At 38.1% G+C, this 27,338-nt stretch overlaps 1 protein-coding gene and 1 long non-coding RNA gene across 8 annotated transcripts in view; one reads left to right on the top strand and one right to left on the bottom strand.

Moving 5' to 3' along the window:
* LOC136792851 (uncharacterized) overlaps positions 1 to 26,070 on the bottom strand; it is a 127,417-nt gene extending 101,347 nt beyond the window's left edge. Inside the window, exons 1-2 of the long non-coding RNA XR_010837365.1 lie at positions 25,389 to 26,070; positions 24,002 to 24,189 (exon numbers count right to left, since the gene is read on the bottom strand). This is a non-coding gene — a long non-coding RNA (uncharacterized lncRNA). The remainder of the gene's footprint in view (positions 1 to 24,001; positions 24,190 to 25,388) is intronic.
* Positions 25,450 to 27,338, top strand: part of RIPK2 (receptor interacting serine/threonine kinase 2) — a 39,716-nt gene continuing 37,827 nt past the window's right edge. For 6 of the 7 annotated variants that reach the window (XM_067017046.1, XM_067017045.1, XM_059043583.2 and 3 more), the window contains exon 1: positions 25,450 to 26,342. In XM_067017046.1, the coding sequence (XP_066873147.1) occupies positions 26,170 to 26,342 (173 nt within the window). In that variant the 5' untranslated portion in view covers positions 25,450 to 26,169. The remainder of the gene's footprint in view (positions 26,343 to 27,338) is intronic. The other variant, XM_067017051.1, reaches the window with a different exon arrangement.

The raw sequence follows: 27,338 nt of genomic DNA on the forward strand, positions 1-27,338 counted from the left end.
CAATAAAATGGACAGCCTAGAAGACATGGACAAATTCTTAGAAAGGTATAACCTTCCAATACTGAACAAGGAAGAAATAGAAAATATGAACACACCAATTGCAAGCAATGAATTGAAACTCTGATTAAATATCTTCCAACAAACAAAAGTTCAAAACCAGATGGCTTCACAGGTGAATTCTATGAAACATTTAGAGAAGAGCTGAAATGCATCCTTCTAGAACTCTTCCAAAAAATTGTGCAGGAAGGAACACTCCCAAACTCATTCTATGAGGCTACCATCACCCTGATACCAAAACCAAACAAAGATACTACAAAAAAAGAAAATTAGAGACCAATAGCACTGGTGAATATAGATGCAAAAAACCTCAACAAAATACTAGCAAACAGAATCCAACAACACATTAAAAGGATCATATGCCATGATCAAGTGGGATTTATCCCATGGATGCAAGGTTTCTTCAATATATGTAAATCAATCAATATGATAAACCATATTAACAAATTGAAGAATAAAAACCATATGATCATTTCAATAGAGGCAGAAAAAGGTTTTGACAGAATTCAACATCCAGTTATGATAAAAACTCTCCAGAAAGTGGGCATAGAGGGAACCTACCTCAACATAATAAAGGCCATGTACAACAAACCCACAGCAAACATCATTCTCAATGGGGAAAAACTGAAACCATTTCCTCTAAGATCAGGAACAAGACAAGGATGTCCACTCCCACCAGTATTATTCCACATAGGTTTGGAAGTCTTAGCCACAGCAATCAAAGAAAAAGAAATAAAAGCAATACAAATTGAAAAAGAAGAAGTAAAATTCTCACTGTTTGCACATGACATGATACTATACATAGAGAATTCTAAAGATGCCACCAGAAAACTACTACAGTGAATCAGTTAATTCAGTAGAGATGCAGGATACAAAATTAATGCACAGAAATCTCTTGCATTCCTATACTCTAATGATGAAAAATTTGAAAGAGAAATTAAGGAAACACTCCTATTTACCATTGCAACAAAAGAATAAAACACCTAGGAATAAAACTACCTAGGGAGACAAAAGACCTGTAAGCAGAAAACTATAAGACACTGATGAGAGAAATTAAAGAAGAAACAAACAGATGGAGAGATATACCATGTTCTTGGATTGGAAGAATCAATATTGTGAAAATGACTATACTACCCAAAGCAATCTACAGATTCAATGCAATCCCTATCAAATTACCAAAGGCATTCTTTACAGAACTAGAACAAAAAATCTTAAAATTTGTATGGAGACATAAAAGACCTCGAATAGCCAAAGTGGTCTTGAGGGAAAAAAATGGAGCTGGAGGAATCAGGCTCCTGGACTTCAGACTATACTACAAAGCTACAGTTTTCAAGACAATATGGTACTGGCACAAAAACAGAAATATAGATCAATGGAACAGGATAGAAAGCCCAGAGATAAACCCACACACCTATGGTCAACTAATCTATGACAAAGGAGGCAAGGATATACAATGGAGAAAAGACAGTCTCTTCAATAAGTGGTGCTGGGAGAACTGGACAGCTACATGTAAAAGAATGAGATTAGAACACTCCCTAACACCATACACAAAAATAAACTCAAAATGGATTAGAGACCTAAGTGTAAGACTGGACACTATAAAACTCTTAGAGGAAAACATAGGCAGAATTCTCTTTGACATAAATCACAGCAAGATCTTTTTTGATCCACCTCCTAAAGTAATGGAAATAAAAACAAAAATAAACAAATAGGACCTAATGAAACTTAAAAGCTTTTGCACAGCAAAGGATACCATAAATAAGACCAAAAGACAACACTCAGAATGGGAGAAAATATTTGCAAATGAATCAAGAGACAAAGGATTAATCTCCAAAATATATAAACAGCTCATGCATCTCAATATTAAAAAAACAAACAACCCAATCCAAAAATGGGCAGAAGACCTAAATAGACATTTCTCCAAAGAAGCCATACAGATTACCAAGAAGCACATGAAAAGTTGCTCAACATCACTAATTATTAGAGAAATGCAAATGAAAACTACAATGAGGCATCACCTCACACAAGTTAGAATAATGCTGGAGGGGTTGTGGAGGAAAGGGAACCCTTTTGCACCATTGATGGTAATATAAATTGATACTGCCACTATGGAGAACAGTATGGAGGTTCCTTAAAAAACTAAAAATAGAATTACCATATGACCCAGCAATCCCACTAGTGGGCATATACCCATAGAAATCCATAATTCAAAAAAACACATGCACCCCAGTGTTCACTGAAGCACTATTTACAATAGCCAGGACATGGAAGCTACCTAAATGCCCATCAACACACGAACGGATAAAGAAGATGTGATACATATATACAATGGAATATTACTCAGCCATAAAAAGGAAGGAAACTGGGTCATTTGTAGAGATGTGGATGAATCTAGAGACCGTCATACAGAGTGAAGTAAGTCAGAAAAAGAAAAATAAATACCATATGCTAACACATATATATGGAATCTTAAAAAAAAATTCGTTCTCAAGTACCTAGGGGCAAGACATGAATAAAGACACAGACGTAGAGTACGGACTTGAGGACATGGGGAAGGGTAAGCTGCGACGAAGTAAGAGAGTAGCATTGACATATACACACTACCAAATGTAAAATAGATAGCTAGTGGGAAGCAGTCGCATAGCACAGGGTGATCAGCTCGGTGCTTTGTGACCACCTACAGTGGTGGGATAGGGAGGTCTGGAGGGAGGCACCAGAGGGAGGGGATAAAGGGATATATGTATACATATAGCTGATTCACTTTGTTATACAGTAGAAACTAACACCACATTGTAAAGCAAATATACTCCAATAAAGATGTTAAAAAAATATATCAAACTACTTGCTGGACAGCTCTACTTGCAAATATAATAGGTGTATCTAATCTAACATGCACAGTGTTTAACTCTGCTCTCCTCTGTATGCCCTGCATTTAACTTGTCCCTCTTTTAGTCTTCCCTATCTTTTCAATAATATATCCAAAATTGAATCCTACCATAACTATTCTATTTCACTCTAGTTCCCCATCAGCCTTTGCCTGGGTATTTCAATGGCACCTATATTATTCAGATTTTAGTGCAATAATCCTGCTTTTAAAAATATCTTCCCAAATCTCAGTGTCTTTCAACACAATTTATTTCTTCAGCATAGATCTACAAGTCTGCTATGGACTTGCTCTGCTTGGCTGAGCTTTGCTGCGTAATCTTGAATTGGCTGTAGATTGCCAGTTGAGTTCAGGTGTGCACCATGTCTCTCATTCTGGGACCCAGGCTAAAGCAGCAATGGCTACATGGGATATTCTTTTCACAAAAGCATAGAGAACTGAAAATAAACTAGCTGTGTCTTTTAAAGTCTTACCTCTTGCCTGGCACACAGTCACTTTTCGCTCACATTCCATTGGCTAAACAAGTTTAAAAGGCTGAATCCAGTGTTAGTGGGTGGGGGAAATTATACTCTGCCTATTGGAGAGGAGGACAGGGTGATGAATATTTGCTGTATAGTAATCTACCCTAGCCTCCTAATTTGTCTTCCTGTTCTTTCCCTTGCCCTTTTCAGTCTGTTCTCTACATAGCATTCAGAATGATCCTTTTAAAACATGCCAGAACCCTCCACTACTAAAAACCCATCAACAGCTACACATTTTGCCCAGAGTTCATATAATGGCCTATCATGCCTTAATCAGTCTAGCACCTGGTCACCTCTCTGATTTCATTTTCTACTATTGTCTCCTCACTCTCTCAGTTCCAGTAATGTAGGTCTCCTTGCTAACCTGGAACAGGACATGAAAATTCCTTCCTCAGGACCTTTGCACTTTCAGTGCCCTATATCTGAAACATTATTCCCCCCATAAATGACTCTCGCTTCTTTCAGATATTTGCTCAAATATAACCTACTTAGTGAGGTTTCCCAGAGTGTTCTATTTATCATTTCAAACATTTCAGTACTCCCTAGCCATCTTCTCTACATTAATTTTCTCCATAGCATTTAATATATTTTATTTTGTTTATTGTCTATCTCCTTCCATTAAAATGTGAACTCTAGGAGGGTAGGTAATTTTCGAAGGTTTTATTCACTTCTGTATCCCCTTGTGCCTGTATATACTTATAGAATGAATTATCAGTAAGCTAGCACAAACAAGGTTGCTCCATTATTAAAAATAAATTCTCTCAAGAGGGAGTGCCAGTCATCCTACCAGGACTAATCTGATTTTCAGTCTGCCTCTATCTTTTGACTCCCAGAGACAACTTCTAGATTGATGAAGAATTTCAGGAATCCCAGGGGAGCACTCAAAAAAGAAAAAAACCCTTAAGAATTTTTAATTAGTAAGAAAGAATATCTTTGAGGAACTTACTGCAAATTTAAAAATTATACAAACAGAAATTATATAATCTAGGAACCTCTAGAAAGAGTATATGTTAGGACATTTGATCATTTAGAAGAGGCCAATCTGTATTATACATATTCCATATATATAAATGAATTTTCTTCAATTTTCATATGCTTGTTTCGTATATATAAGGAAGTCTATAGAAAGTAAACCGTGTAGGCCAATGAAATAATGTATGTGAAAGTGCTTTGTGAAGTTTAAAGGAAATTAAGTTAAAACATGTAAAATACACTTTTTTACATTTTTATTATGATACTAAAAGTAAGCCAGGGAGCTCGGTTAACTGTGGGGCCTGTGCTCTTAGGACAATAAGAGCTTTAGTGCTACTGAGAGGACACACAGACTACTTTAGCCTCCCCTTCAGTCAAAGTACTGGTAGCAACAGAGACATGGAGTACAGAAGGGAAGAGAAAGCAGCTGTTACATAATTAATTAGGGATAGGAAAATTCTGGTGTCAAAATCTATATAACATCTCTAAGCCAAATTTAGTGGACAAATGAATCACTTGGTTCTTGCTCCAAACACATATTCCCTCTCCACCTCAAGAGACTCTGTGTAAGTGTGGGCTGGGGTCCAGGAAACTGCATTTAACCAGCACCAAAGGCAGTTCTAACGGTGTGGTTGGAAAGCACTGCTCCAAGCTAAAGTTGCTCTTTCTGACAGTCCTGTTTTCCAACTTCATTTTAGGTGCTTTCTTAATAATGGCAGAAAGTGGCATGCACACCTAATTCCAAAAATATGTAACCAAATATACTCATATGAATTAAAGAGTTATATCATCCAGCATATATGCCTTTAGTTCCCAATAGAGATGGCACAAAAAGACACGTGAATGTTTAAGAGAATAAAAAGGAGAAAGGGCACATATGCCACAACTACTATCACTACCCTGACCACTAGTACTACATGAGATGACACATATTCTGAGAAATTTTTTCATTATGACATTTTAGCATGTGAAAGCATTGGTTTACAGATTATTCTGGAATTCTCTTTTTGAGATGTTTGCCCTTTGTTTGTTGTTTACTTGCTTTTCAAAATATCTGTAGCCTACTAAGTTTTCCTTTTGAAAATGGCAGTGATGGAAAACTCTTTAGATTCTCAAGGCATTTTATTTCAACACATTCTGTTCAGCATGCTTCTACTGAAATAACTCTTTCAACAGTTCACATGATGTAATCTTTATTTAGGCTCCTCTCCCCATGTGAGATAAGCCTCCAGTTTAAGGCTTTGAGGAAGTGATTGCTCAGTCCAGAACCTCCTCCTTCTCCAAGCCAAAGACAACAGAAGGGGCAGCGGCCTGGGAAAACTAAAATGAAGAGACTTTCTAAATTGCTCTCTTCTTTCCAGTACTCCTGTGAAGTGAGGTTGGGGTCCATATGCAACCCCATATGCTTGGGGTCCAAGCAACGTCTAGTGAGAGGTTATTTGTTACTCATTATATTGTAATTCTCTGTTGTTATCCCTGAACATCTGGTAAACACCATTATGGTCTCAGCTGCACCGTGGTAAATTCTTAGCTGGGCCTTGGTGCCAAAGATGGCAATGTCAACATCTTCCCTGGGGGCCAGGGTGGTGGTGGCAACAGTGATTAGCAATATACTCAATGGGCCAAGGACAGAAACCCTGTGTGCTGGGTCCAGTTCTCCCTTCCCCCCAACAGATCCTCATTCCATTGCTGACCATGGAGAATCAAAGTATAAGGAAATATATCCATGGAGGATCAATTATAAGGAAGCTCATAGGTTTCTTTGTAAGGGCCATCATTGTTCTGGTTCTTTACAAAATTTCTGAAAGTTTGATGCAAACTCTCCACATTCTTAACATTCTCGGTGTTTTCCATGGGATCGTATTTTTTTTTTTTTTTTTTTTTTTGCGGTACGCGGGCCTCTCACTGTTGTGGCCTCTCCCGTTGCGGAGCACAGGCTCCGGACGCTCAGGCTCAGCGGCCATGACTCACGGGCCTAGCCGCTCCGCGGCATGTGGGATCTTCCAGGATCGGGGCACGAACCCATGTCCCCTGCATCGGCAGGCGGACTCTCAACCACTACGCCACCAGGGTAGCCCTGGGATTGTATTTTTGAACAAGTCTTTCAAAAAGAGCAGAGCATTTCCCTGATCATTCAAAACCATAATCTTTCAGTCAAATTACTTGAAAATGAAGCCTGGATCACCTGAATCGTGGCCTGAACTCTATTCTTTACTCACTAGTAGGGAAGTGGCTGGAGAATAATAATAAGCAAGCAACATAGCTAAAGAACTTCATTTGATTTTTCATGAACAGAGGGCTCAAAATCTAAGCCAAGAATAATATAAAAAAAAATAATGAGGGACTTCCCTAGTGGTCCAGTGGGTAAGACTCTGTGCTGCCAGTGCAGGAGGCCCAGTTTCGATCCCTGGTCAGGGAACTAGATCCCATGTGCATGCCACAACTAAGAAGTCCACATGCCACAACTAATACCTGGTGCAGCTAAAATAAATAAATATTTTTTAAAAAACACTGATGAAAATATGTTGTACCATGAAAGTAAACCCTTATAAAAGATGGCAACCTACAATTTAATGGGCTCAGTTACTCTAATCTTTTCATCTCTAGATATCCCTCATTATTAAAAGCCATTATATGAAGGTACATATATGAATCAGGCAAAGTGATTCACAAAGGTACCCAGAGAATTTTGGACTCATAACAACTTCTAGAAGTCTGTAGCATTACCCAGATCACAGGAGGCAACTAGGTAACTAGGCAGGTAACCGGCAACTAGGCAGAAGTCTACATATTATTTTCTGAACTTGATTGTTAAGACTAAACTGGTTATACATGTCTAACTTCTCCAGCTAGTCAGACATTTAAATACAGATTAAGGAAATATATTATTTGTTTATGTAGACTTGTACACGGCTATAACAACAGGTACCCCTTATTGAAAACAATATCAAAATATTTATGACCCCCCACTAAACCAGTCCCAAACATTTAACATGTTCTACTCTCCTTTGTCCCTAAGTCACCATCTTAGATTATAATTTATACTATATGACATTAACCCTTTGAAGACACCAAGATAGACTTTAGTTCTGTGCTCTGATATACTAAATTAGTGGCATTTAATTATGAAATTCTGGACATTTGACAGTCCTCTAGCAGAAAAGTTGCAGGTTTCTATATGTCTTCTAATTTATTGCTTCTCAAACTTTATTGCATATATGAATCACTTGAGAATTTCTGATTCAATAAAAATGGGTGGGACTTGAGATCCTGTAGATGTAGCAAGCTCCCAGGTGATGCCAATGCTGCTAGCTCATGTCACAGTTACAGAGACACAGAAAAACGATTTGAAGAGTTTCAGTAGATACTGTGTTCTAAGTAAAATTGCTCTCCCTGGTATTCTCAATGAGTACCTACTGCATATAGCACTGGACACATTTAATCAAAACAGGAGTAATTAAAGATCTTTAAAGTAATTAGAAATCTTGTCCTTGTATATATATATATATATATATATATATATATATATATATATACACACACACACACACACACACACACATAATTTCCACTAAATAACAAAAATAAATAAGACAATTTTATTTCACTGTTTTTTACTGTTTTAGATATCTTTAGATTAATCTTTTTTGAAGTAGGGAAAAATTTATTGAAGAGGAGGTACCAAAATGAAGGAAAAGCATGAAAAACATACGAGAAATGAGTTGGAATAGGAAATTAAAGACAAAAATGTAAGTTTTAAAGATGTGAGGTGGCACAACTGGACAGGAGCAGGAGTAGCAAATATGTAACAAAATGAAGGCAGAATTGGCAGGAGAGTTTTAGGAAAGGGAAGAAAAAGTATTCTTAGTCTATATTCCAAAGGGCTCCAAGTAAGCAAACCAGTCACACTAAGAAGTTTCATTTGGCCTGTATTGTTTCTCTGCTTCTTCCTCTGCTCAGTTCTGAGGAGCTAAAGAATGCATATTTAGTCTTTAATGTATGACTGCAACTATTACACTGGCTAAATTATAATCCAACCTCCAGTTTGTAAAAAACATCCATTCTACTCATCATCCCTACTATAAGGAAATCCTTCCAGGTATGTCATTCCCAATTCCTTAAAGTAATTCCTTAATTTTCCTCAAGGAAAATTGAGTTTTCCTGTCAAAATAAAGTCTATACTTGGTATAAAGAAAAGGACAAAATTTTAATGCATCTTATTTTAATCATTTATTATGAAAAAAGTCATTATGCCAATACTTTACAAAGCAGCTTATGTCAAAAGTTGGAATATTTGGAAACCTAATTAGTTTAAGTAATTTTTATTTGTTCTATACAAAATAAAAAACTTTTTACCCAAACTTAAACAATTCAGCTTTAGGAGGTAAACCAGCACCATAATTCCAATATATAACTCCTTCCTAATCCAGAAAGAGAAAGAAATAAAGTGGCATCTTTTCACCATCTTTCTGTCTCCAAGAGTAAGGAAAGAGATCACAGCCTATGAGGTATAGGAGACATGACCTAGGCCTTGTCAGAGAGCTTTAAGACCCCTACTTCAAGAGAAGCAGCAGTTAATTGGTGGGCTGTCAGGACATCACATCCAGAAAGGACTCTCAATCAGTGCACATCACAGGAGAGGGCACTGAAGGGTTCCTAACAGCCCCCAGAAAGCAGTTTTCCTTGGAGCAGACATTACAGACATGAACTTTAAAGGATGTTAGCATTTATTAATCTTTCCATTTCTGGTATCTTACATAGTATCTGGTGAATATAGGTACTTAATAAATGAATAAGGAAAAGACTCAAGACTTTTTAAGATTTATGATCACAGTAGATATAAAAAATAAAAATGTTAGAGTTTTTCTCCTTCTGAGATCGGAACAAAAAATGACAGTTAATGAAAATAGTACTCAAAAGCAGTTGTAGTCAGTAAGGATACCTAAAGGGTCTGCATATTCATTTGTTTTCTTTTTTTTTCTACTTTATTTTCCATGTTTATACCTAGCAAATATTTTATTTATTTTTTATCTGTATATATTTTTTATTGAAGTATAGTTTATTTACAGTGTTGTGTTAATTTCTGCTGTACAGCAAAGTGACTCAGTTATACACATATATACATTATTTTCTATATTCTCTTCCATTATGGTTTACCCCAGGATATTGAATATAGTTCCCTGTGCTATACAGTAGGACTTTGTTGTTTATCCATTCTATATGTAATAGTTTGCATCTACTAACCCCAAACTCCCAGTCCATCCCTCCCCCATACCCCACCTCTTGGTAACCACAAGTCTGTTCTCTATGCCTATGAGTCTGTTTCTGTTTCATAGATAGTTCATCTGTGGCATAGTTTAGATTCCACATATAAGTGATATCATATGGTATTTGTCTTTCTCTTTCTGACTTACTTCACTTCATATGACAATCTCTAGTTGCATCCATGTTGCTGCAGATGGCATTATTTTGTTCTTTTTATGGCTGAGTAGTGTTCCACTGTATATATGTCCACATCTTCTTTATCCATTCATCTGTCAATGGACATTTAGGTTGTTTCCATGTCTTGGCTATTGTGAATAGTGCTGCTATAAACATAGGGGTGCATGTATCATTTTGAATTATAGTTTTGTCCAGATACATGCTCAGGAGTGGGATTGCTGGATCATGTGTAACTCTATTTTTAGTTTTTTTAAGGAACCTCCATAGTGAGTGCAGCAACTTACATTCCCACCAACCGTATAGGAGGATTCCTTTTACTCTATACCCTCTTCAGCATTTGTTATTTTTGGACATTTTAATGGTGGCCACTCTGATCAATGTGAGGTGGTATCTCATTGTAGTTTTGATTTGCATATCTCTAATAATTCACGATGCTGAACATCTTTTCAAGTATGTCTTCTTTGGAGAAATGTCTGTTTAGGTCTTCTGCCTATTTTTCGATTGGGATGTTAGTTTACCTAGCAAATATTTTAAATGGTTAAATATGCATACTATGTATATTTTAGTTCACTAAAAAATATATTGATATTGATTGGTAATTACTGATATTAATATAAAATGTTAACAATGGTTATTTTGTAAGGGGTAGAGGAGTGATACTTAGAAAATTGGGTAAACTTTCACTTACTCCATTTACCCACACCTGTTGAATGTTTATGTACAAACATGATTTTTTATTGGAAGAGAATCTCCATTCCCTTGCCTCATGTTTACTTAAAGGGACCATACTAGTATTTCTTGCCCTTCCCCCTTCCCTATAGGCTCAGGAATTATCTGATAACTGAATTAGGACAAGAAATCAAGACATTTCACAGGAACTTTCTCAGTCTTTTCAGAGCCAGTACATCAGTCAGAAGCATACATTTCTTTATTCTCTCTATTGCCCCCTTTTACCTCCCCAACCCTGACCTCCATAAATGAGTAAATAAAACCATGCAGGAGAGCAAAGACTTTGTCTCTTTTCTTCACTGCTCTGTCTCAAGCACCTAGAAAGATGCTAGAATTCATAGAATGCTCAATAAATAAATACTTTTTGAATAAGTTAATAAATTCCCTCCACTCTCTACCATGTGGTGAGGGGCCTGCCCCCTCCAGAGTGGCTGGCAGTTGTCCAGCTGTGCTGGGAACTGAGTTGGTTGATGTGATTCAGAGACAAAGTTAACAAGTCCACTGAGGCTGCACGGAGGATGTGTGTGTGTGTGTGCTTAGTCCAGTGCTGTTCAGCACTGTCTGCTGACTACTGAATTCATCTCTCATTTGGCTCCAAGTTCAAAAGAATAAGAAAGATATTATTTGGGGGTATCCTCGAATCCCAACATTTTTATCATTAAAACTTTTCATTTTAAGTGGACTTATTTTATTAGAGAGCTATATTGCTTTTTAAAAGCAATGTTAACTAGATGATGTGCTTCTATTACTCTCTAACACACATGGGTAAAGAGTATCTGTCCAATAAGCAAATATATTCATTTCTAAATGCACCATGCAAATGCGGGACAGTAAAAAATGATAACACTGCAGCCTTCTCACTTACCTCTCCAGGCTCTTAACAGAAAGAGTGTCCCCAAAGCCCAACCAGCATGGGCTCTAACTTTTAACTCCTTTCCTCTCAGAGCATCTGTGGGCCAATAAAATGTCTCTGCCATGAGAAGGCAGGTGTGAGAAGGTACAGTGCTTGTCAGAAAGGAACAGTAAGCTCCCCTAAAAGACCAACATATTTCTGGTTTTCTTTGTTCTCACAAAGCCAATAACCATCCACCATGCACCCTTGTGAGGCCACTTCCTCAATCCTTGCTGCAATTCCCAGGTACCTGCACACTGGAGACCAGTGAGATGCACAGTTCAGTCCCTTTAGACCTTTCACAAATATGTCTTAGATGGGATTGCAGAAGCTTGGGTTCAGTTGCTGGAATCTCATGCTTAGAGGTTAATAACCACCTCCACAGAGTGCCTTACAAAACTAAACCCACCAAGTGACCACACATGCACATGCTTATTGATTTATGCCACTGTTGACCTCAAAGATTGTTCATAGACTTAAAAATAGAGAGTGGTACAGCCACTTAGGAAGAAAGTTTGACTGTTTCTTACAAAACTAAACATATTCTTACCATAAGATCCAGCCATTTCTTTTCTTGATGTTTACCCAAAGGAGCTGAAAACATAGGTCCACACAAAAACCTGCACATGGATGTTTACAGCAGCTTTATTCATAATTTCTAAAACTTGGAAGCAACCAAGATGTTCTTCAGTAGATAAATGGATAAATAAACTGTGGTACATCCAGACAATGGAATATTATTCCCTACTAAAAAGAAATGAGCTATCAAGCCATTAAAAGACATGAAGGAAACTTCAATGTATATTACCAAGTGAAAGAATTCAATCCCAAAACACTACATACTGTATGATTCCAACTACATGACATTCTGGAGAAAGCAAAACTATAGAGACAGTAAAAGATCAGTGGTTGCTGAGGGTTGGGGAAGTGGGAGGGATGACTAGGTGGAGTACAGAGGGTTTTTAGTGCAGTGAAACTATTCTATATGATACAATAATGATAGATATATTCCATTATATATTTGTCCAAACCCACAGGATGCACAATACCAAGAATGAACTGAAATGTAAACTATGGACTCTGAGTGATTATGACGTGTCAATGTAGGTTAAACAGTTGTAACAAATGAACCATTCTGGTCGGGGGATGCTGATGATAGGGGAGGCTATGCATGTGCAGGGGCAGTGAATATAAGGGAAATTCCTGTACCTTCCCCACAATTTTGCTGTGAACCTCAAACTGCTCTTTTAAAAAGTATAAATAAATAATAAAAGAGAAATCATAACCTTCAAGAACAAAGAAGTGGGAGAAGAAGGGGTACGTCTCCGTCAGGGAATTATTAGCACTACTTTCCCTTCTACTTAGAGCTGTAAGGCATTAGGGCCATATGCTACAAACAGCATTCAAACCAAAATAACAAATGAAAGATTATCACTACTAAGATGAGAAAATGAATGTGTTGGGATGGGGCAGGGTGCTGAATATATCTACTTCCTTTCCCTGATGGTTCAAAACACTGCTAACTCCCCGCCAGATCCTGGTAGAGAGGTTGGATTCACACACTTCCCAAATCGTAAAATCTAGAAATACATATTCCAACAAAACCTTAACTAGATATAAAATTACTCTACAATCAAGCAAATTGGAGGTAGTATGGAATTCATTTTTAAATTGGCTGTTGGCTGAATATAAAAATCAGCAGTTTAAAGGCCCAGAATAATTTTCAGCAACTAAGGCTTACGCATAACTTAAGAGACTCATTAGCTTCTTAAATTCTTAAATTTTCAGAGCCTATGAAAGCAGTATAGCCTGGCTATATATTTCAACCAACACTCAAAGCATGTAACACCAAGTAGCATCAGAAATTTTTTAAAGAAATTGATAAAATGCCTCAGCTGCCTGCTGGAGCAGAGGGAGGAAACCGAGCAGAAAAAAAGCAAAAGACAAATACAACCAATAACAAAACCAGTCATCTCAAAGACTTTTAGACTGAAGGCCTCCCTCCAGATTCTTGCAGGATTTCCTCCTTTACCTGATTCCTTTTAGATGTAATAATTGATATGGTGATCCTATGGTAAAGTTTTATGTGAGTCACCAGTTTGTTCTATATGTCAAACAACCTAGTGCTTTCCACATATTCTTCTCCTGTAACTCAGAGCAGAACAAGACAGAAAACCTGTACTCTCTCAGAGACAAGACTGATTCTTCTTCCCTGAATCTTCTGCCTTCACCTTCCATCTATAAAGGATCCTTGTGATTATACTGGGTCTACCTGATAATCCAGAATAAGTTCCCTATTTTAATATTTTTGATTTAATCACATCTGCAAAGTCCCTTTTGCCATGTAAGGTAACATTCAGAGGCTCTGGTGATTAGGATGGGACATTTGGAGGGGGAATGGGGTCAACTATTCTGCCCAACACAGGAGACAAACCTTACAAAATAGCAAATAAGATTTAACAACAACAACACATAACATTTATTGAACATTTACTATACAGTAGGCATTGTGCTGAGTGCTTTACTTGCTAACTCATTTCTTGTTGAAAAACCAAGGCTCCAAAAGATCAGACAGTGTCAAACCTAGGTGTGCCTGACTTCAAAGATCATGCTCTCAACCACTTGACTACATAGTTAAGTACTAGATGTGAGTACATTTAGTGGTTTGCAACTTCTCCCCAGCAAGTACTCCTTTTTCTCATTCCCCCCAAGAACGATATTTTGAAAAATTCTGTATGTTAATTTTTTTCATTAATCAAAGATAATTGTAACAGCTGATAGCTTTGAGCTAACCTCTTTGCCTCTTTGGATTTATATAGTTCCAGCCAAATAATGCAACTTAATATTTTATTTAACATATTTTGGCATCATTTTGGAATACTGAAGTATAACCCACTTTGTAGATGCCTAGGACTTCAGAGAAGGAAATCAGTGGGGGTGGGTGGAGCAGTCAGAAGAAATAGGGTCTGACTTCAGTCTCAAAGAAGCAGAAATTTCAGATAGACTAGAGATGAGAGAAGATCATGAATGAGAAGTGAGAACAAGTACATGTAGGAATGAGACATAAGGAGCTTGTTAGGAGAACTGAAAAATAGAAATTAAAGAAGAATAAATAAAGCATTGAGGCTTTGAAAGATAGGTAAATAAAGTTAAATTTAACCAGACAGGAAAATGCAGAAGCTGGAAAATTTCTGAGCAGGAGCCCTTGGGCTTGGGGAGATTAAACGGCTAGAACAAAGAGCATGAAAGGAGGAAGTGAGACTGGCAATTGTAATTCACCTTCCAGGAGGGAAATTGGTGGCTGGGAGGCATAGAAAGGGGTAGAGACTAACTTTTCACTATACCCCTTTTGATTCTTCTAAATTTTATACAATGTACATGTATGAGCTAATGTAATATATAGATACATATATGTAATATATATATAATGTATAAGTAACATATAGAAGCAGACATGTATGTAAGACTATCATTACTGACCCCAAATACCATATAATAAAACTGCACTTCTACTTTTAGCACACTTAAGAATTAAGGATAAACCACTCCTCAGTTGTACTATGCATCCCACAACGCCTGCCCTGAGTAAAGCAACTTCAGCAATTTTCTCATTGGTTTAAAAAATTGATCCTTTAGTCTCTGTTTACCTACCTCATCCTAAGCATCAACTCCAGGTTGGGCTGGTGCCCAAGCAATTATATATTGCTCTTACGTGTTTGCCCAACTTGAATGAGAACCTACTTCAGAACTGACTCAGAAATCTCACAGGATGCTGTCATTCACCCCCAGGATCAATAATCAACAATAGAGTTTTAAGGTCTATACCTCCTGACCCAGCTCATGATTCTGACTCAGACAATGCCTGCTAGCTGGCCTCATCCCCACACCCTAGGCTCCACTTCATCACCAGTATATGGCATCAATATTTATCTTTTCAAAGGAAATTTTTAATCTCATAAATCAATAGGTATCCTGTTATCGGTTGTTTTGTGTTTAAAAGCTAATTAATGAAATATCTTCATCAACCTTTTTGTGGGAAGATGTTGAACCTTTGTATTTTCTGAATAATCTATGTTTTATTTGTAGTGTTAGAAAGCTCAACAGTGAAAGCAAGTACCCCATAATGCCTAGGCACACAACCTGCTGCATTAGTGCTCTGAGCAGTAACTGAGACAAATGGAGGACTATAGAATTATTCAAACGTTTTGAGGTTTAGGGAGAGTTGCATTAGAAAACAATTCCTTAATCATACTGGGACTTCATTACATTCAAAGCCATGGTGTCTAGCTCTTGCAGTTTAGAAGTTACATATGAAGATTACATAAATAAATACAAGTCACAGCCTGCAGAGGAGAGAGATAATAAACCCAAACTGACTGACACAGCTAGATCCTAAAAGCCAGTTTGGTTACTCTTTGAACATTTTGCCAATTTTCATGTGTAAGATAACATGCTATATTGTATGAATGAAAGCATTACATCTAATTATTTGATCTGCCTGTCTTATGTTAGTCAGTGGAGAAATATTTATTGAGCTCCACACAGATGAGTAATTTTAGAAACAATGTTAGTAAGGAAACTTCCAAGGGTGGAATAAGTGCTAAGCCTCTAAAAACTGTTCTCTGGGCTTCCCTGGTGGCGCAGTGGTTGAGAATCCGCCTGCCGATGCAGGAGACACGGGTTCGTGCCCTGGTCCGGGAAGATCCCACATGCCGCGGAGCAACTAAGCCCGTGAGCCATGGCCGCTGGGCCTGCGCGTCCGGAGCCTGTGCTCCGCAATGGGAGAGGCCACAACAGTGAGAGGCCCGCATACCGCAAAAAAAAAAAAAAAAAAAAAAAAAAAAAAAAAAAAAAACTGTTCTCTTTTCTTAAAACTCCTGGAAAGCAGGAAATACCTTGTGTTTTTCTATATGTGCCTTGTCCAGTGTTCACCCTCAAATGACACTAAACTAGAACAAAGAAAACCTTAAAGAAGAGCCATGATTCAAAACTAAAATTAATTATTATGTCACAGTTCATAAAGTACTTCCCTTACGGATGAGGAAAGTAAGTTTCAGTACGGATAAGCAATGCCGGTACTAAAATAGAAACTGGGGTTAAAACCAGACATGATCCTGTTAATGTGTTTTTATATGTGTGAATAAGGCCAAGCCTTAAATTTTTAAACATGAACTTGTAACTTTGAAAAAACAAAAACTTGAAATGAACACACCAGATAATTCTGCGCATGCTTTTCACCCAAGAATTGCAGTCTTCTACTGGCCGTAACATCCTTCCACAGCCTAAGGTGATAGTAGGTGGCTTATTATCACTTTCATTGTCCTAGGCACTGTTGAACAAAACAGATATGGCCCATGTCTTCATAGAGATCACATTTGAAACAAGAGCATGGCTACACAGTTTTTAAGTCATTTTTCACTAATTCATAAGCCAGTCTTGACAATCATAAAGTTGATAATTCTCACTTAGACTAAAATTGGCAAGGCCCAAATATTTTACTTTGAGAAAGAAAACTAATACTTATTCGGTATAATCTTATGCACATTGTCTTATTTAATTCTCCTAACACCCTTAAGAAAAGTATTATTTTCACTATTTAATAGATGAAGGAAGTGAGACTCACTGAGATTACAAAATACTGAAGAGGTCATGCACATAGATTAATGAAGAAGGAGACTTTTAACTCCATTGTGTGCCAAAGCCCCATATTTTTCTGCTAGAATCAGATCAGTTAATGCCAATTATATTCCAATTCCAAGTTGTTATTATAATAAGGAAGATTTCTAGACGATAAAAATGATGTATATAAAGACTTTAGTCATCACTTTTGTAGATAGCAGTGTAGAGCTTACTTATTCTATAGATAGCAATGTAGAGCTTGTGTCCCATACTACATACCAAAGAGCCATTCACATCATACAGTCAATAAATGCCAAATTAAAATGTTAATATGTAAAAGAAAAAGCAAATTATAGCCAATAGAATTAGTTCCATAAAGTTTAAATTATTCCTAAAAGACACTATTATTAAAGAGACACATCAACACTTTAAGATTGCTAGACTGAACTTCTTTAAAAGATATCCTTGGGCTTCCCTGGTGGCGCAGTGGTTGAGAGTCTGCCTGCCGATGCAGGGGACACGGGTTTGTGCCCCGGTCCGGGAGGATCCCACATGCCGCGGAGCGGCTGGGCCCGTGAGCCATGGACGCTGAGTCTACGCGTCCGGAGCCTGTGCTCCGCAACGGGAGAGTCCACAACAGTGAGAGGCCCGCATACCGCAAAAAAACCAACAAAAAAAGATATCCTTGCTCACATATAAAATAACTCTTCATATAAAAGTGTGTTGAGTGGTGCCAAATCATTCACACCCCATCTCTCAGTACTCTATTACTTCATGAGAACAGTTGAACTGATTCAGAATACAGCAATATAATTCCCTTTGTTCAATTGCTGGCTATGCCTCTTAATAGCTGTGAGACCTTACATAAGTAATTAACATCTCTGTGCCTCAGTCTCTACATCTGTAAAGTTAGAGTGATAATAGCATCTATTGCATAGTGTTGGTGTACTAATTGAGTTACTCTATGGAAATTGCTTACAAGAGTCCCTGACACGTAGCAAGCATTACATAAGTGTTAGATTTTTTAAAAAATTTTATTTATTTATTTATTTATTGGCTGCATTTTGTCTTCGTTGCTGTGTGCAGTGTTTCTCTAGTTGCAGCGAGTGGGGGCTACTCTTTGTTGCGGTGTGTGGGCTTCTCATTGTGGTGGCTTCTTTTTGCTGTGAAGCACAAGCTCTAGGCATGTGGGCTGCAGTAGTTGTGGCTTGCAGGCTCTAGAAAGCAGGCTCAGTAGTTGTAGTGCACGAGCTTAGGTGCTCCGCAGCATATGGGATCTTCCCGGACCAGGGCTTGAATCCATGCCCCCTGTATTCACAGGCGGATTCTTAACCTATAAGTGTTAGTTATTATTGCTGTTGTTGATATTGTTGTTGTTGTTGCTGTTTTAGAAATTCAGTACCTCATGTCCATATCACCATAATCCACAAAGGACTTGAAGGGTGATATTATGCCCAATCAGAATCTCTTCCTCAGGAGTTCTGGGCTATGAAAAAGAACGAACACCATAGACAAGTCCCTAGAGAAGTTAGAGTTCTTTAACTGAAATGCAGATAGTGAGGGCTCCAGGCTGGGTAATAACTTCTCTATGAATCTGCCAATGTCCTCTATCCAAAGACCACCAGGAACACATTTGCAATTCTATAAATCTGGGTTTACTGACTTATTGCAAGCAGGAGTTATGGTACCATGAGGAATCAGGACATCTCAGTAAGAGGATGTTAGAAATAATTTATTATAGGATTTGGACTTCTTGTAGGTGATTCTGAGGAGCATTCAAGGAAACAGGTATCTTCCCTGCATCGGATGCTGTCTGGAAGCAGGAGTGATTCTCTGATCAGGTATCTTAATAATTTATATCTAGACAGTGAGAATAATGAAACTGAGATAAAGCTACAATTGGTAAAGAAGCAGGCACTCATTATTAGCCAGGAAAGAGCAATGTCTGCTCATTTTTGTGGTTTGAACAATGTTTTTACCTCTGTCTGTTCAAACATGATAATGAAGTGGTCTTATTTTTTCTTGCTCCACTACAGTGACAAAATATTCCTGTCTGAGGTTGGTGTGCTATGAAAGTGTTTATATTGAACAGGAGAATGCCACAGATTCATTGGGAGTGCCAGGCCAGCTCCCAGCTAATAAGGGCTGCTTTTCTCTTTCTTAAACTAGGTAAGAATGTTTTGCTTGAAGGGCAGAGCTGGCCAGGAAAATAACTATTATTATTATTTATATAGATTGACAGGTTTATAACTTATAAAGTTCTTTTATATTCATTGTATAACTTGAGTCTCTCAGAACAATCCTGGGAGATATGTAGGCTATAGGGCTTCCACATCACACAACTCTAGGGGGCCCATTCATAACGTATTCCACATGAATGGCACCTCCCCAGTGTGAATAGTGTCCTTGGCAGGAGTTGTGCAACAAGGTTTCCCTGGCAGGGCAGACATTTCTATTCCTTTTTACAAGTATAAAAATTAAGTCAAAGAAGCTTCCTGAGCGTTCCTTAGTTCCCAATAAACCTTAGAGTTCTCTCTGGCAACCTGTTCAGCTACTGACGTTGGATCCCTGCTTCAGTCATGTTTCTGATTCCAAATTGCACCAGCTGGTGATGTTATGACCTAGACTAGTGGTCCCCAACCTTTTTGGCACCAGGGACAGGTTTTGTGAAAGACAATTTTTCCACAGACTGGGTGGGGGGGATGCAAGCGATGGGGAGCGATGGGGAGCAGCAGATGAAGCTCCACTCGCTTGCCCGCTGCTCACCTCCTGGTGTGCGGCCCAGTTCCTAACAGGCGGCAGACCGGTACCAGTCTGCAGCCCAGGGGTTGGGGACCCCAGCCCTAGACTATATTGGCTACTACAATAAGAAAAGCTCTGCCTTCTTCCACAACTTTGTCTATGCTTGCCCAAAAAAGGATGCTAAAAAAGGGTACTGAACTTATAATCTCTTTCATATAGCCACTGCCTAAAGCAGAAAAAAAAAAAGTGTGTCTGTCTCTGTGTGTGTGTGTATTGCCTAAAAAATATCTTAGTATATTTTGCTTACAAGCTAGGAGTGACAACTGGAGAAAATGATTTTGAGTTCTGAAGACATTTGAAAAAGCAAAATATCCTGCTTAATTCAGGAGCTAAAATTTTTAAATGCAGACTGAGCTACTGGTAACATATCTTTCCACACTCTTGGAAACCTGCCAAGTAAAATAGCAAAAGAAAATGGAATTTCCCATGAAATGTCCATTAATAATAAATTTTTGTCCATCACTGTCTTTTGTAGCTGGGAAATTCCCTGTTGCTACTAAATTCCTCTCCTGAGACATCATATAAAGTGAAAGTGAAAATGAAAACGTAATACCCTAGTGATACAGCACGCAGTTCCCGGAAAGAATATGAGCTTTAATTCAAATAGATTTGTGCAGGAATCATGTCTCTGTAATTTAAAAACTCTATGACTTTGGGCAGTTTGCCTTACCTCTCTTCATTAAATTACCATGCATGCTTCTTTCCCCTAATTTCTGAGTGTGCCCTGGACTTCCCTATCAGAACATTTATCACACTCTACTGTAATTGTATGCTTAGGTTCTATCTCCCTTAGAACACTAAAAGCATTTTAAGGACAGAGACCATGTGTCTTTTGTTATTCCTGTATTTCCAGCACCTAGCATTATGGCACATAATATTTGTTAAATTTATTTGTTGTCTTAGGGGAGGTGAACTGGAGATCTGAAGAATCAGGAAGGTTTACTTCTCATTTACATACCTTTTTGTAATTCTCGTGGTTCTTTGCTATGGCAGTCCCTGGAAACTAATACACGCAGGTACAACTTTTAAAAACTTTTTATTTGGAGATAATAATAGACTCACAGGAAGTTCTAAAAATAATACAAAGCGGTCCCACATACCCGTAACCCATTTTCCCCCAATGGTTACCAGATGCTTTTAGACCAAAAAATAGAAAAAATTAGAATATGAGATGTTTTTAATTATTGCATTTGTACTTTTTAAAGAGGTTTATTTTTCAACTTTTCTGTCTTGTTTCTAATTTAAAAGACTATGAGATATGTCCCCTCTCTTTTTGGATTTCCTTCCCATTTAGGTCACCACAGAGCATTGAGTAGAGTTCCTTGAGCTATATACAGTAGGTTCTCATTAGTTATCTATTTTATACATAGTATCAATAGTGTATATATGTCAATCCCAATCTCCCAATTCATCCCACCCCCCAACTTCCTCCCTTGGTGTCCATACGTTTCTTTTCTACGTCTGTGTCTCTATTTCTGCTTTGCAAATAAGATCATCTATACCATTTTTCTAGATTCCACATATAAACGTTAATATATGATATTTGTTTTTCTCTTTCTGACTTACTTCACTCTTTATGACAGTCTCTAGCTCCATCCATGTCTCTACAAATGACCCAATTTCATTCCTTTTTATGGCTGAATAATATTCCATTGTATATATATATATACCACATCTTCTTTATCCATTCCTCTGTCGATGGACATTATATGTATACATATAGCTGATTCACTTTGCTGTTCAGTAGAAATTAACACAACATTGTAAAGCAACTATACTCCAATAAAAATTAATTTAAAAAATAAAATTAGAAAAATAAATAAATAAAAAGCACTTACAGGAATAAAAGGCATTGAAGCTTAAAAAAACAAACAAACAAAACAAAAAAACAGACTATGAGAGATTTCAGGCATGCCATTTCAAGCTACCATGTCCCTAAAATAGCACATGCAGATATAAATAACCTTTATTCTCAGTAAATTGAAAATATGACTTAATATGATTCTACAGAAATTTGAATAGATGAATTCAACATATAGGTGTGAGGCTTGTTTTTTAGCCTAATTTGCATAATTATTCTCATTTTTTTTGTTTCTCATTTAGTTGATGTAGTTTAGCATCAGTATTCTTTAGGTTTTCTGTCATTAGCCATTCATTATGAGCATTAATTAAACAATGTACATATCACTAAGAATACATATTTTTTAAGCTGTATAATGGTGAAACTATCATGAAAACTTAAGGTTTGAGGTTGTGATAAACAAATTGAAGCCAGATATTTAGATAGTCTGCAATAAAAAGAATCTTAGCATTTAAATGAGTTTAGAAGCACTGAAATCCAGGAATCAGCAGATCATCATTATACTATCTATCTCGAAAAGAAATGAAAGAAGGTGTGTGGAGAAACAGCACTCTCATTTGTTTGCAGAAAAACAAATTTGGAACAACCTCAGTGAAGATCAATTCAACAATACAAACCAAAATTACAAATGAACATAACTCTTTTGTCCAGCAGTTCAGCTTCTAGGACATATATATGGATACACTTGCACATGTATGAAATGACACATGTAACGATTACTTATTGCAGCATAATTTGTAATAGTAAATATGTGGAAACCAGCTAAGTGTCCACCAATGAGGGGTAAATTATGGTATATCCATCATTTTTTTAAAAAAAGATGAGAAAGCTTTTTATGCATTTGTAAGGAAAGATATCCGAAATAGATTAATAAGTGAAAGACAAGCAAGGTGAACAGGTATATACTGTAATACTAATTAAATAAAAGTAAGAGACATAATATACACCCACATATATTATTTATTTTGTATCTAAACCTATTAACCTTTTATTGAAGTATAACATATATATATATATATATATATATATATATATATATAAAGAAAAGTACATATTATGTAACCTCAAAGAATTTTCATAACTGAACATACCCTTGTAACTGGCACCAAGAGTCTAGGTCCTAGATCAAGCAACAGAACATTTTTATCACCCCAGAGGCCTCAACATGTCCCTTCTACTCACTATGACCACTCTACAAGAGTAGACATTATCCTAATTTCTAAAAGCATAAGCTAGTTTTGCTTATTTTTGTACTTAATAGGAATTGACTCATAAAATGTATACTCTTCTGTGTCTAGCTTTTTCATCCAGTATTATATTTGTGCGATTCATCAATATTGTATACTGCTCAATATCATTGCTGTTTAGTATTCCACTGTGTAAATAGGCCACAAATTATTTACCCATTCTACTATTTATGGATATTTGGGTAATTTCCAGTTTGAAGCTATTATAAATAGCACTACTATGAACTTTCTAGTATATGCATATGCATGTCCATATACCTAGGCAAGGAATTGCTGAGGATCTGCATATATGCAATTTTAATAGTAGTGCCATACAGTTTGCAAAATTGATTGTACCAATTGACACTCCCACCAGCAATGTACAAGAGTTCCAATTGTTACAAAACCTCACCCACACTTGCTATATTCTGTCTTTTTAATTTTAGTTATTCTTGTATTTATGTAGTGATATTGCACTGCGGTTTTAACTTATAGTTCTCTAATGACTGATGATGTCGAGCACCTTTTCACATTCATTTGCTATTTGCTATTTAGATATACCCTTGCTTGAAGTATCTAGGTCTTTTGCCTAATTTTCTATTGAATTATCTGTCTGTTACACTTTTAAATTTTGAACCATGTGAATACTAATTTTTAAAAATTTTAAAGTAATGTAATTAAAAATATAAATAAATTTTGTAGCGTTCTATGCGGCATGTTCTCTCCTTCGAGATTTATAATATACTAGTATTTCAGAAGCTCTAAAAGGTCTTAAACTTTTCACCATCACAGAACAGTTGGAGAAACACTGTTTCCATTCTTGTCTAATTTTTAGTTTTCATGGAATTAATAATTGCTTCCTTTTTTCACTTGCTTATATTTTTTAAGTTCTCTCTCAAATTTTATCACGTATTTCATTAGATCTATCAAACATCTATCAATATAACTACCCAAATACTCAAAATTAGTAATCTAAATAAATTCAATTACACTAACCAGTCTTTCTTCTTGGAGTCTGCCATCTTCCTTCTCCAGTGAAAACGACTGTTCTCTAATTCTGCCACGTATCTTTCACTCTGGCATTTCCCTTCACATTCTCCTGGTCCTTTTTTCTGGATCCCATGTCTTTCTCTTTCTTGTCTTGCTCTCATGTTTTGTTGGAGCACATCCTCTAGTAACTTTCCCTAAAATAAATAAATAAATAAATAAAGGTGGATGGATGGATGGAAAATAAATGTTTTCATCCTTGTATATGTGAAAATGTTTTTATTCTACTCTTATACTTGATGGATAGTTTGACTACAGGATTCTAGGTTGGAAGTTATTGTCTTACAAAACTTGAAATTTCACTGTAGTGTTTTAGCATAAAAGTGTTATTGTTGAGAAACCCAATGCCATTCTAATTCCCATCCGTTTATTCCTGCTTCTTCCCTCTGAAAACTTTTAGAATCTTCTCTTTATTCTTAGTGTTCTGATCTTTTTAATGGTGTGCTTTAATATAGGTCCTTTTTCATTCACTGTGGGTAGCTGGTGGACCCTTTCAATATGAAGATCTTTGTCTTTTGGTCCTGGCAAAAATTCTTGAATTATTATTTTGATCATTTCCTCCCTTCTTAATTTTTGTTCTCTTTCTCTAGAATTCTTAGTTTGTAAACTGACTGGATGAAAGAATGAATGGGAAAACTTTTCTGAGCACTTTTTGTAGCAAAAAGCTTATTAAGGAATGAACCACAGATTATCAGACCATATCTTTAAAGCTAACTATTTTATTTTAAATTATCAAATTTTAAAACACACTTTCATTACAGCTTCCATTTATTGTAAAATGTAACACTGCTACTCTCATTTCAGGCAATACAAAAATACAGGAAGCACTGATTTTCTGTAGTTAGAAATCCCTGATTGAAGTCAGGCATTCCCTATTACTTTTGCTTTAGAATTCATTAAATGCCTAGCATGGACTTGGTATTGTGTATAATATTTGCACCACACTTTGCAAAATAGTCATTTCAGGTGTAGAAAAGTGTTTGTTTAAGGTAAAAAGATCTTTGCAGTCTTTTTTGGTTGGCACTAAACACCGCATTCTTCCCAGATCTATAAGAAAGAAATGTTTGCAGTCTTACCTGGAATCAAGGGAGGGACTCTCTCAAGGTTACTTTTCAAACTCTGTCTATAATTATGGACGTCAGGAGAGACGTCCATAAAAAAAAAGTCAGAAAAATACGTCCCTGGTAGAGAAGCACTCAACAGGAACTAAACATCCGAACTTTTAGACAGGATTAAACTTTGACGACAGGGTTTATCAGCCACTCCCACACGACTGAAGTAGTTGGAAGTGAGGTTAGATTGTAATCCAGATAAGCAAGTGAATCTACACCCCTACCTGATTCACCGGGCTGAGAAGTGCGGAGCCCTAGTAAGTCACCACCGCACTCCCTCAAAGGGCTTTCTGCGCAGGCGCGGAGTCAGGAAACCGCAGCTGCCACAGCCATCCCGCTACCTCTGGTGTTTGGCGACTCCCGGAAGACGACCTGATGGAACCAGAGGAGATTCCTCCTGGGTGGGAGGGTCCGCTGACTGGGTGTGAGGCTGCGGAGAGGAAATTTCCCCAAAAGAAAACCTTTCCAACCTAGTGGGTTGGGGGGAGAGAAGACAAATTGAGCGCCCCTGGCTCACTTCCCCCACTTCCAAGCCCCGCCCGAGCCCCGCCGGTGTGGCACACGTGGTCTGGGCGCCACAAGGCGGAGATCTCGGGCCTCAGGCCGAGGCCGGAGCCTTGCTGGGAGGATCGCGGGCCAGGGGCCCTCATCCCCGCCTCGGCATCCGCCGCTGAAGTCTTCTGAGGAGTCTGGGGAGGGAGGAGCTCCGACAGGCGGGCTCGGGTGGCTGCCAGCGCCTGGGAGGACCAGGTCGGAGAGAGGAAGCTCCTCCCTTGTGCGCCCCGCCGCCGCAGAGTTGACACGTCTCTAGAAGAGAAGAGTCTGCTCCGGCTCCGGATAAGCAGCGGCTTGGCGTGGGCTGCGCGGAGAATGGATGGCCCCGTGACATAGTGTCCGGCAGCCTGTAGGGCCTGCCGACCCTGCTCGCGCAGGGGGTGGAGCCGCGGAAGCGGCGGGCACTTCCGGAATCGACCGGCTGCCTGAGTGCCCGCGCAACCCGCTACCATGAACGAGGAGGCCATCTGCAGCGCCCTGCCCACCATCCCGTACCACAAGCTCGCCGACTTGCGCTACCTGAGCCGCGGCGCGTCCGGCACCGTGTCTTCTGCCCGCCACGCAGACTGGCGCGTTCAGGTGGCCGTGAAACACCTCCACATTCACACCCCGCTGCTCGACAGGTAGGGCGCCCCGGCGGCTCCACCGCGGAGCCCCGAAATCTGCGTCCTCCACCCCACTGGCTCTAACCCCGGGCAAGCGGGCTCTGAAGCCCAAGCGACGGTGACCACTTGGGATCGGCCGTAACACCTCGTCACCTTTGGGCAGCCGTTCAACGCTTGGACTAACATGGTGGAGAGAGCAGGCTTCTTTGGAGATGCAGCAATCACGCTTCTTTTCACTGCCCTCTCCCTTTTTTCTTACTCCTGGGCCTCCTTTCTCCAGGCACCAAAAATCAGCAGTCACAGCCCAACTCTAAACGTTCTGTTTATTGAAATTGGGTTTTGTTTGCTTTGTTCTGTTTTTTTTTGAAGTCGAATTCTAGGGCTGCACTGCCCAATACGTAGCTCTTAGCCACAGGTGGCTATTACTTTTTTTTAAGTTGCTATTAGAAAATTTCAAATTGTATATGTGGTTCACATTATATTTTTTATTGAAAAGCACTGCTCTAGAGTCTAGGACGTTTGGGTTTGGGCTTTTTGTTGTTTTTGGTTTACACATGTAGGCATAAAAGTTTAGATTTAAAACTCAGTTTAGTTTCTCCTCTTACCGTCACAGGGAAGGAAACTTGTATTATTTTTGCTAACAAACTGAAATCAGAAAGCTGTTAAATGACCAAAAATTTTGAATGTCTCTCCCATCCGGGAACAATTTTAGCGCAATGTCCAGATTTCAAGGGAAGGCTAAATTAGTTCCTGTTTCCAGAAAAACCTTTCAACCGTATATATTAATCAGTGAGTCTAGTCACTAGTCTTGTGTATTTTCCTTCCATTAGGAATTTAACTAGGCCCTGCATTCAATTCTTAGTGAGTTAACAACCATGATTGCAACATTCTCCTCTCCTCCCCCTATATCTAAAATGAAAATACATCATGCTAGATGCCTGATTAGCCAGAGGCTGTCAGTATCCAACAGCAGATAAATTCCTCAGCTTCAGCCCTGCTAATGTTATTGACTTT

The sequence above is a fragment of the Kogia breviceps genome, chromosome 17 (genome assembly GCF_026419965.1).
Source record: "Kogia breviceps isolate mKogBre1 chromosome 17, mKogBre1 haplotype 1, whole genome shotgun sequence".
NCBI classification, from domain to species: Eukaryota; Metazoa; Chordata; class Mammalia; order Artiodactyla; family Physeteridae; genus Kogia; species Kogia breviceps.